This window comes from Macrobrachium nipponense, chromosome 44 (genome assembly GCF_015104395.2).
Source record: "Macrobrachium nipponense isolate FS-2020 chromosome 44, ASM1510439v2, whole genome shotgun sequence".
In the NCBI taxonomy this organism is placed as follows: Eukaryota; Metazoa; Arthropoda; class Malacostraca; order Decapoda; family Palaemonidae; genus Macrobrachium; species Macrobrachium nipponense.
In genome coordinates, this window is record NC_087221.1 from 35033754 (window position 1) to 35045700 (window position 11947).

The following is an 11947-nucleotide window of genomic DNA, read 5'->3' on the forward strand; positions in this document are numbered from 1 at the left end:
TGTGTATATTATATATATATATATATATATATATATATATATATATATATATATATAATAAATATATATATATATATTCATATATATATATATATATCATATATATATATATATTTATATATAATGTGTGTATACGTTAATCCAACGCTTAACTACCATGCTCTTCAGAAATCAACATCGTGCTTCTTACATCTGAACATTCTTTATTTTTCTTGCAAGAAGTTGAGTCCTCGGCTTGACATAAACAAAGATGTCTACGGCTGAATACATGAAGGATGAGTCTGGCAAGTTTAATTACTTTTTTCACAACATTAGCATTGGAATTTTTTTACATTTACGCTTGGACGACAAAGAGATTTACATATATTTATGTTTTGTAGGCATTATGTCAAGGTTCAGGTAATTTTTGTAATGATGTTAGTGTAGAGTTGCGTGGCTGGTTTTTGTAAACCGGAAAGTGATGGAATGCGATGCACCTAAGAGAACCTTGAACAAGAGTTTTTTTTTCATAAACTGGTTATCGACATTATCATAATGACTTTAATCATGATCTGGTTAAGATTGTTTCACTTTGATGCCTATCATGCTAGGCTAGGCGATCTTGCTCACGTATTGTTGACTAGCCTAGCTACCTACTCACCTTGGTTAGCCCTGACTCCTAGTAATTTACCGTTTTTACTAGTTGATTAATGAAAGTAAAGTTTGCTGAGTGGGCCTTGTTTGTTTGCCCGTACTGTAAACTTACAGTTTGGGTAACATTCGCATTTCTGTTAAAAAAAATATATTTTCCCTTGCTTAAATGTATCTAGTCTAGGTAGTTTGTTTTAACGAATTTGACCTTTTAGTTTTGCCGCAAATAGGCTAATCAGATTTAGAGATACAGGGGCCCCTTTAATAACTACAATAATGGGGTTCCACAGTGGGAAATCAGGGTTTACGGGTGCAGGAATACAGAAAACGAGTAGAATAAGAAAAGCTGTCTAAACACACCCACCTAACCTATACTAGGAGAAATGTGTAAAACAAGAAAAGCTGTCTAACCTAAACTCACCCACCTAACCTAACCTAGGGGTTGGACCCTCCTTACTTAGCCCTCGTCCCCTTATCTCACTTACGAGGGTGGAAAACTGTACAAAGTAAAATACATCTTTTGGTTAGCCACTTCACTTGTCTTAAATAGAATCAGAAGTTGCAGACGTGGAAGGTTGGGGATCAGCCTCATCTGAATCATCCACGTTAACGGGCACACGCTCTGACTTGGACTGTGGAGGGTACAGGTGGCTGGCGGTGATAAAAAAATGATGGAGCAGCAGCTCCTCTGGATATTTGTTGGAAAACGTCCAATAACCTCAAAATGCGAAAAAGAACAATTAGGGTAAAAAACCGCATGGTACAGGAGTGGACCATGTACGATCAATGTGTACAACCCCAAGAAAAGTATATTATAACGCGTCCTGACACCGGAGTAGAGGTCTTTAGCTCCGTTTCTCACCAACAAGAAGTCGCGTCTGATGCCCATCTCCGATGTCAGGACGCGTTATAATGTACTTTTTTTGGGGTTGTACACATTGATCGTACATGGTCCACCCCTGTACCATGCGGTTTTTTACCCTATTGCCCATCTTAACAATGGAATCCATGGCAGTCAACTGACTCGCACTTTTTTAGAAGGATGGATGAATTCCAAAATCAGAGTTAATTGGATAATCTTGAAACAAAGCAACAGATCAGGTTTCAGCATTTTTACCTTTTCCATAATGCATAACCAAAAACAAAGGACAATCAGGCATTTTTATCCACAATACATTGACAAAAAGCAAAGTACCATCGGGAGAAAAACTAACATTGCAGCATAAACATATCCTTGAGATAACAATAAGGAACAATGTTCATCGGCAAATATCTCAGTAACCCTTAACTTGTGGAAGATTTGAGTAAGTTTAATTATGGCACGACAATAATAAAAATTTGGTTAAAGTTGTCTTGGTTAGGTTGTAGTCACTGTCACACAATGTGTCTGATTGGAGATTTAGCCGCCGCCGCCGCCGCCCCCCCCCCTTCTCTGCGCGATCTGTCTCCGATATACAGTGTTACTTGGAGAGGTCTGGGAGGGGCAAAGCTCCCCCTAGTTAGGTCAGGGTTTGGCGCCGAAAGTCAGGTTAGGAAGGTAAGTTCTGGTTAGACCAGGACATGATGTTCTAGGAAAGGTTAGGTTTGGCCCATATTCACAGTTAAATTTCTCATGTGTACCCCTGCCTCCCTACTCTCCATCCGCTTCTAATTGTATCATTGGGGAAATACAATGACACTAATTCAGGTCAGATATATGAACCATATGTTTTCCAAAGGGGTCATCATGTGCTTTATGCTATGCATATCAGATCATTAATATTGGTGCAAACTACTTGCATTTGTTTCCACAGATCCATTACCATTAGTGATGCCAGTGGGAAGCTGGGTTATTTATAAAAAGGTAGGAAAGTCATAGCCTAAATTATGTGATGAAACAAACCTATGGGTATCAACAGTATTAATAATCAGGACCTGTAGCACAGTGATAATACGAGTGTTAATGTATGGATCAGGAACATGGGCTCTAAGAAGAAAAGAGGAAGTAAAGCTTGAGAGAACAGAACTGCTGAGGTGGATTACGGGAATATCGCTGCTTGAGAGATGGGAAAATGACGAAAGAAGAAGGGCAGGCTTATTAAAGATTACAGAGGTAATAAGAGAGTCATGGTTGAGGTGGTATGGGCATGTGTTGAGTTGAGAATTAATGACAAGGAGGGAGTGAAGAGTGCTTGGAAGGAACCTGTTAGAGGAAGAAGATCGAGAGGGAGACAGAGAATTAGATGGAGAGAAGAGGTTTAGCGGAGTATGATACCTTTGATAGAAGGCCGTGGATAAGGTGCATCAGGCATTCGACCCTTTAATGTAGTGATAATGGTGGGAAAGAAGAAGAAGAGTATTGATAATCAGGAAATATCAAAGCATAAAAATGTAGCAAAGATTTGGAGGGAGCCTAATCTAACCTTACCTAGGGTACAGGGTTTTTTCCTTGCTTGGGAAGGGGCAGACCCCAATCTATTTCTATAGTACAAGATCCTACTTGATATTAGAATCTTGGGGCCTTTAGCATGTGTTGGTTTTTTCTCTAGTAAAAACTGTTAATTAGCAGATCGTCAACTTTCTATCCACCTTCAACAAAACAAGCTGTCTCAGCCCCACAGGTGGAACCCTAGAGCCATATTTTCCATTTGAATGACATGGAACTTTCTTGGTAGAGTTGGCCATGCTCTTGTATAGTTTCCAACAGCATTGCCCACCAAGGGAGCTTCATCTTCCTAAGTGAGAAGAGACCCTCATTCCCTGTAGCCTAACTCGACTGCTGTGGACAAGCCATTAAGGGAGGCCGTATTGAAATCTCACCCTCAAGACTGCCTTCTGCTAGCCTTAGCCTCGGCATTTAGGGAGTTGTACAGCCATTCATATCTTGTCTTGTTCTTGGAGAGTTAGGAATATTTTATATTTTTTTTTCTGAATTAATGGCAATGTCTCTGAACCCATATGTTTCTGACAATAGATTCAAGAACTTTTTGGTTTCCTGCCTCTGAGACTTTGTTCTAGGTGATCTGGAGGACACATTTTGTGCCCAGTGGAAGCCTTCTGATGCTAAGGAGAACCCAACATCATAGGCCAGAGTGTCCCAACAGCATCAGAATCTATGTATTGAAAATGTTAGTTTTCTTTCTGGCTTTGTGAAGCAGTCAGTTTGGGTTGCAGGTTGTCTTGTGAGAAAGGTGGGCATTTCTGGTCTCAGAGAAACTTTTCAATTCCACAGGTAATAAGAACAGGTGGTGGATGGTCATACTACCTTTATCTCTTTTTTAATTTCAGGTATGTCCCCCACAGGTCCTTGGATACCATTTCCTTATGACCTGTGGTGGCTGCTCATCAGGAGTGTCTCCTACATGAAAGGTAGTGGTTTGTATTTCCATAGGAGCAAAAGCCATTGATGTATACAGTAAAATAAAAAAATAAAAAAGTATTGCATTGAACTGTAGTCAATAAGGATAAATGTTTATGCTGAGAAAATCAAAATGGCGAGCACTTATTTTTTTTTCTCAGTTATATACAATGCAGACATAATAATTTTTTTCTGTTATTCAGTATACAATTTAAACATTATAGTAGCCACTTTTTTTAATGTGTATAATTTAAGAAAAACCAGTAATTTGAATGTACCTATCCGTATGAAAAAGTCTACTTATGTGGAGTTCACTATTGTTCTTGATTTCAGGGATACATTCTGGGAGTTTGAAACCAATTTACCTCTAATAACAAGGGAGAGTCATCCAAGAGGCCCAATCCCTCCTTCCTTTCCAATTTGAGATATTGTAGGTAGGATTATGGTCAGTAGTACTTTTATAGTATAGTACTGTGAAAGGAAAATCTATGTCTTGAGCTTTCCATAGTATATACTACATACAAAACTCATTTTTATACTATAAGTACCCACCTACAATTTTGTGGACTGACCAGCGATTGTAATTGCAAAAAGTTGATTGTTTCATTCTGAAGTGCATCTTTACTTCCTTATTGCCAGCCATATCACCAGCTAACAACTGTTCAGTGTACATATACAGTCCTGCTGTTTATGTTGGATAGAGATTCCCGGATATAGGTCTTATTCCCAACTATTGTCAGCAACAAACACCCAAAAGAAATTGTGTTTGTTTTCCTTTTTTTTTCCGATACGTAATACAAACCCTCGGTCCTTTAACAATAGGAAGTAGCTAGCGGCAGCTGGAACGGTCGTGTAAGCTTCGAACAAGGGAGAACGGTAGTTAACTGCTTGTCCGATCGTCGCGCGCCGCGCGACTGGGAGGTAAACAAATCACTTTTGCTTTCGGCCGTGTGTGGGAAGGACGTGTTCGCCATCGCTCTGCCCGCTTTGTCGTTTGCTTCAACTTGAGTATTTGTTTCTCTTTCTGTATATCAGGAGTGATTGTAAGTACTTTTCTCAATTCTATTATTCTTGCAAATGAGTTAATTGGAAGAAATGGAAATATCACCGCGCCCTCCAGTCGCCCGTAGAGTGTGTCCCGGGCTGGAGGGGCGTAAATGTGGAGGGTTCAGGTCATTCGTTGAGGTGGTACGCCCCACGAGGTTTGTACTCGTTGTGGGGGCGGGCGAGAGTGCTCCCGCAACGAACATGTGTGTTTGTATGAATTGGTCCGAGGCGCAGTGGGTGCTGTACGAGGGCAGGAAGAGACTTAGGCCGGCCAAGAAGTCATCGGAAAGTCCAGTGAACTCCTTTGGTGACGGACACTTCGTCCTCTTTCCTGCCTCCCGGCCAGCCCCCACGTTCGCGCCTTCCCCTGCGGGGGGGGTAGCGAGTCCTTTTGCCTCTCTCGATTCCGTCGAGTGTGGATGGTAGGGCGCCCGCTACCCGGACCGTACAGCTGTACTCGGGATCTTCCGTCCGCTCTGGGGGGGGTGTTTTGTTTCGCCCCCAGGACGCTGGGGAAGCCCCTCCAATTAACCCGACTGTTGCTTCCGCAGGTGTGCCATCAGCGAAGGACGACTTGGGACAGGTGTGGGAGTCGCTGGGACTGCAGGGAGTGCCCAGATCCAGGGGTTGCTTCAGCGGTTGGCTGGGGTCGGCGGTGGTCACTCATGTGCGGTGACCACCACTACTACCACATTAACGACACCAGCGTATGAGATGCCACCACATCTGGTATATACGCCCCATATAATGTCGGTGACACCCACGGTGGCAGTACAAAACCCATTGCCGCGCCGTTCCAAAGAGGACGATGCCACCACCACCTGGATTTTTTCCTTTGCCGACCCCGGACTTCCGCGCCCTAAGAGTACCCCCCTGGACCTGCCGCCAGTGCCACGGATGACGGTGACTGTCGACAGGACGCCTGGCTCTCCGTGGTACCGGCCGTGCCTGCCGTACCTGTTGCCGTTCCAGCTACTCTTTCCTTTTCAGATAGGCCTGCACATTCCATTTCAGATGTTCCTGCCGTTCCTGCTGTTCCCGGACCTGTTCCTGTTGTTCCTGCTGCTGGTGTTGCTGTAACAGTCTCAGGTCTTTCCGGACAGGTGCAGTCGGGCCCTGTTGCTTCGGCAACTGCCCCGGCTCCTCTGGATGGAAGACCTGACGTCTGTCCTGCGGAGCCTGGCGAAGAAGAAGAGGAAGAGGAAGAAGGTGTCGTCGTCGTCTTCATCGTCTTCTTCGTCGTCTGCTGCCTCTCCTTCCCCTTCGACTTCTAAGGCTAAACAGCCGAGAAGAAGAAGGCTGCCTCCTCCTCTAAGAAGACTCCTTCGGGATCTTCTAAGGGCCCGGCTCGCTCAGGCGAGTTGGGGAGCTCTTCTGCTGGTCCTCCTGTTCCTTCGGGTACAGGGCCCGTCGCTTCTTCTGCAAAGAAGAAGTCGACGGGGACCAGAGGTGTGCATCAGCCTCGGCTGGTGCGTCCTCACCTGGTGCTAGCGGTTCTGCCGCTAAACCAGGTTCCGTCTCGGCCGCTTCTCGTTCGCGAGAAGCACCGAGTGGACGCTCTTCCAAAGAGGACCGTCCAGCCAAAGTTTTGACGTCCGAGCTCGCTCGCCGTCAAGACAGCGGCGCGGAGCAGAAGACTGGCGAGAGTCGTGCACACGACTCTCGCCAGGCCAGTGGACGCTCTCGCAGCGACCAACTGGCTGCTCGGGCTGACGTGACGGTCGCTGACCGGCCACGGGTTGAGGCGAGGAAGGAGTCCCCACGGCCGCCGGTACCAGCCACGGCTGGTACCAGCGGTTTGACGCGGGCCGAGAGGACGCTGGCCGGTCATCGACGCGAAAGGGAGCCTAGCAGGTCACCCGTCCGCCGCTCCGATGGGACCGGGCGAGACGGTGACCAGCGGCAGCTCGCCTGACGCTAGAGATCGGTCTCGACGTTCTCAGCCGAGCCAATCGCCCCAGGCGAGCGGCGACGCTAGGCCTACTGCTCGACCGTCACCGCGGGTTGACGATCAGCAGCAGCCCTCCACGCACGCTGGTCCTGCCAGCGAGCGAGGGGGAGCGTCAGGTCTGCCTCTCCCGTACCTTCAACCTCCTCGGGCTATACCGGGAGGAGCGAGGTACCAGGGAGCGATCACGAGATGGTGCGCCGCTCGTGACCCGGCTATGACGCCGTACGGCTCAGGCACGGTCTTAGGACCGACCAGGACGTACGCGCAGTAGTTGGAGGCGACCGTCAGGGGTCTGTCGCTGTTCCTCCTTCTGAAGGAGGAGTATCGAGGGATATGCTCTTGCTGGAGGGACTGGACGGTCCTACTCCACAAGACGCTGTGACGCCCGAGATACAGAGGAACTTCGCAGAGGTCATTAAGCTGATGCGTCTGCATAATGACTCGCGGAAGGATCGCCGCTCCACCAGCAGAGCCCACGTCCCGGCTCGAGTCATTTTGGGGTCCCAAAAGAGGGAGCCCAAAATGACGATGGGGGTTGCCACGATCAGAGCTTGCGGACTCAGTCCTGGATCAGGTGGAGAATCTCGTCTCAGGACGGGAGGACTCGCTAAAATCCGGACGGTCCTCTAAGCTGCTTCCTCCTCCTCTACAGCGGCAGAGGCGATTCTACGTGCCATCGGAAGACCCGATACTGCCGAAACAGGTTAACCCGGAGTTAGCGAGGCTGACTCCAGGTGTGTCCCTGCAGCAGCTCCTGTCGGAGAACTATGGTTCTCGCAGCAGGAGGCACTTGCCCTGGAATCTACCGCTATGGCAGCATTCCAGCAGTTTCCTGGTTGGATTTGTGGTCCCTCACAATATCCAAAGTAGCGGCCGGCTCCGGGAGTTCTGCTCTCGAAGACGACGCTTCTTTTAGGAGACTGTGCCAGTCTGGAGGAAGAGCAATCTCTTACCTCCGCCCATCAGACTGCTAACCTGTGGGCCAACTTGGTTCTTCGACGTAGGGTACGCAGTCCTTACCCGAGTGACCAAGGGGGCTGGGCTGAGGCGGCACTCGGGCTACGAAATGGACCTCTTAGGAGTTCCCCAGCTCTCTTTCCTGGAGAGATGGTGGACGCTGCGGTGGGAACGGCGGCGCACTGACGAGAGTGACCGCTTAGTCCACCAGGCAGTCTCGAAGGTTTCTGGGCAGGGAATCTCGAGTAACTGCGGCCAAACCAAAGAGCTTGGCTAGCGCTTCCACGGCGGCGAAGACGGTTGCACCGTCCAAACCCCGTGTGAAGACTCCATGTTGTTTCGACTTCTGCGAGAGGAGGCCGCAACCAGCCCTCCTCCCAGCCCTCCTTTCCCCGAGGAGGTGCTGGAAAGAAGTCGAAACGAGGAGGGAAACGCTAGGGACGGCGTTTCCCCCTCACCTGCTGCCGGAAGTGGGGGGGTGCCTGGCGAGCCATTGGGCGACTTGGCAGCGCTACGGCGCCGAGAACTGGATAGTAGACGTCCTTCGGGAGGGATATCTACTACCCTTCGAGTCTCGGCCCCCTCTCATCTCCAAACCGGTCCATCTACAGACCTATGTCCGGGATCAGCAAAGGACAACGCTCTTCGACAGGAGATCAAGACCATGCTGGCGAAACGAGCTGTAGAAATCGTGGAGGACCAGTCACCGGGCTTTTACAGCCGCCTCTTCCTAGTGGAGAAGGCATCGGGGGGCTGGCGCCCGTGATAGACCTCTCTCCCCTGAACCGCTTCGTTTCGCACGACGCGGTTCACGATGGAGTCGGCACGCTCAGTGCTCGACTCGATCAGGGGGAACGATTTCATGCTTTCAGTGGACCTGAAGGACGCGTATTTCAAATACCCATCCATCATCCTCCAGAAAGTACCTCCGCTTCATCTTCGACGGGACGGTTGTGTACCAATTCAGGGCACTTTGTTTCGGTCTCTCAACCGCCCCACAGGTGTTCACGCGAGTGTTCACTCTGGTGTCGGCTTGGGCCCATTCGAACGGGATACGTCTTCTGAGGTATCTCGACGATTGGCTGGTCCTGGCGAGCTCCCGCTCGCAGTTGCTACAGGACAGAGATCGACTCCTCAAGTTTTGTCGCGATCTGGGGATCGTGATAAACTACGAGAAGTCCGATCTCGAACCCAAGCAGAAGATGAAGTACCTGGGTATTGCTGATAGATACGGTAGAAGGGCAAGTCTTTCCCGCAGACTTGCGTATCAGCAAAATTCAGGGAGGCAGCCGGCCGGTTCCTGTCGCGGCAGGAACAGGCAGCACAGCAATGGCAAGTCGTGATCGGCCAATCTGCTCACTCGAGAAGTTAGTCCCTCACGGGCGTCTTCACCTACGGTCTCTCCAGTGGATGGCTAAGGGAGAGTTGGTCCCAGGCCAGGGATCCTCCTTACTTTCCCGTTGGCTATCACGGACAAGGTGACGGCAGGACCTAGCCTGGAGGTCCGGACCTACCTGTGGCTCGACGATCATAACCTCTTAAGAGGAGTGCCTATACGCCACTCCCCCGCACCCCCCCGGAGATGTCTTCTGTTCTCAGACGCATCGACCGAGGGATGGGGCGCACACCTGGAGGAGTTGCTGACTGCAGGTGTGTGGGACCATCACGAAAAGCACCTTCACATCAATGTCCTGGAACTCAAGGCGGCGTTCAACGCTCTCCAAGAGTTTCGGGACCGCTTGGTGGGACACTCAGTGGTGTTGATGTGCGACAACACCACAGTAGTGGCATATGTCAACAAGCAGGGGGGGTGGGCTAGTGTCTCTTCCGCTCCATCAGTTGACAGTGCAGGTGCACGAGTGGGCCACGGCTCACTCGATAGAGCTGTCAGCACGCTACATTCCGGCAAGCAGGAATTGTAGTAGCAGACAAGCTCAGCCGTCGGGTGGGATCAGGTGATAAGGACCGAATGGTCTCTACACCAAGATGTGGCGGAAAGGCTCTTCAACCTGTGGGGGCACCGGTCGTAGACCTGTTCGCCACCCGGCACAACAGAAAACTTCAGGTTTTCTTTTCAAGCTGTGCCGGACCCATGGGCAGCTGCAGAGGACGCTCTCCAACACCCCTGGGACAACCTCTTCGCTTACGCCTTTCCTCCCTTCTGTCTGATTCGGAAAGTGATCAGTCGAGCGCTGGTCACTCCCAATCTCAGAATGATCCTGGTGGCTTCCCAAACGACCTCAAGCCGTTTGGTATCCGGACCTGCTGGCTCTTCTTGCGGACGCACCGAGAGAACTACCCACCTGGCACAACCTCCTAGCCCAGCCACACGGTAGAACGGTACCACCACGCAGTCCAGTCCCCTTCAACTTCACGGCTGGCTGTTATCCACCATCTCTTGCGAACGATGACGCTTTTCTCGTAGCGCAGCGAACAGAGATGGCTGGACACGTCAGACAGTCCTCTGCAGCTGTGTACCAGGGGGAAGTGGGCCGCCCTCTTCTGTGGTTGGTGTCGTAGACAGGGTCTGTCTCCTCTCAGAGCCACTCTTCAGCAGGTAGCGGATTTCCTCGTGTTTCTTCGCCGAGAGAAGCTCCTCTCAGTACCCACAGTTAAGGGATATAGAGGCCGCCCTGGACCTCCTCCTAAAAACTGAGGGGACTGGACATCTCGAATTCGTTCGAGTATCCTTGCTAATGAGGAGCTTCGAAAGTCTTGCCCACCCATGGGAACTCAGGCCCCCTGCGTGGATGTGACTCTCGTCCTTAGGAGTTTGACTCGAAGACCCTTCGAGCCACTCGAGAGTCGTCAGACAGGGATCTGACCCTCAAGACCCTCTTCTTGCTGGCCCTGGCATCGGCGAAGAGAGTAGGGGAACTATATGGCCTTTCTTATGATGTTAAACATACCAGAGGCTGGGGATCTGTGACGCTCGATTTCGTCCCGAACTTCGTAGCTAAGACCCAGAATCCGTCGATCCCTGACGACAGGTTCGAGTCTTTCACGATCCCCTCCCTCCTGGACTTCACCGATAACGATGCGGATGAGATGTGCTTTGTCCTGTGAGGGCGCTATCGGCGCTATCTGAAGAGAACTCGACATCTCAGGCCTGAGTGTCGACGCCTCTTCGTTAGCACTGGGGTCACCAAGAAAGAAGTCTCCAAGAACACGCTTCTTTCTGGCTGCGTGAGGTGATCAGGAGAGCGTACGAAGCTGATGGTAGCGACGACATCCGTACGCTCCGTCCGAGAGCCCACGAAGTCAGAGGTATCGGACCCTCCTTAGCGTTCCGTAAAGAACTTCTCCGTGGCGCAGGTCCTGAAGGCAGGTGTCTGGGCCAACCAGACCACCTTCACGTCCTTCTACCTTCGGGATATTGCCCACAAGTCCTTGGATACTTTTTCCTTGGGACCTGTGGTGGCTGCTCAACACGTTGTGTAAGCTTACCCAGCACCCGAGCAGGCAGAACAGCATCGATTCCTGGTATGACTGGGAGAATGAATGCGTGAATGAGAGAGTGACTGGCTTCTCTTCACCATCTTTTCTACCTACCTCTCCTGTGGGCAGAGGGATACGGTCGTTACCTTGCTGGGAAGGAGTCAGATGCAGGTAAGCTATTCAACAGAGCTCCATCCTATCTCTTTAACTAGAGATAGGAGTAAATATCCACCACTTTCTCCAACAAGGGGGAGAAGTGGATGCCAACATGAGACAAACCCATTACTTTACATTTGCTCATGTAAAGGAAAAAGTTCTTACAATGCTGGTACGAAAGAGATACGCTTGCCTCTCTCTTAGTACTCGGCCCAGAGGTCTGACCATTGATCCTGCGGTGCACACCCCGATCAATCGGACAGAGGCTTGGATCCCTCCCTCGCTCTTACGACCAGGGAGGCATTCCAGGGATGGACGAACACCAGTCTGTTCATCAAAAAGACTCAGATTCCTCCCACCAAGAAGTGAGTCTTCCTATTGTTAAAGGACCGAGGGTTTGTATTACGTATCGGAACAAATGACAATTTGTC

At 49.9% G+C, this 11947-nt stretch overlaps 1 protein-coding gene across 1 annotated transcript in view; it reads left to right on the forward strand.

The window, feature by feature from the left end:
- Window positions 1-235: 235 nt before the first annotated feature.
- Window positions 236-11947, forward strand: part of LOC135203963 (partner of Y14 and mago-like) — a gene marked incomplete in the record, with an annotated part of 51332 nt that continues 39620 nt past the window's right edge. The window contains 1 exon segment of the mRNA XM_064233889.1: window positions 236-285. Coding sequence (XP_064089959.1) covers window positions 251-285 — 35 coding nt within the window.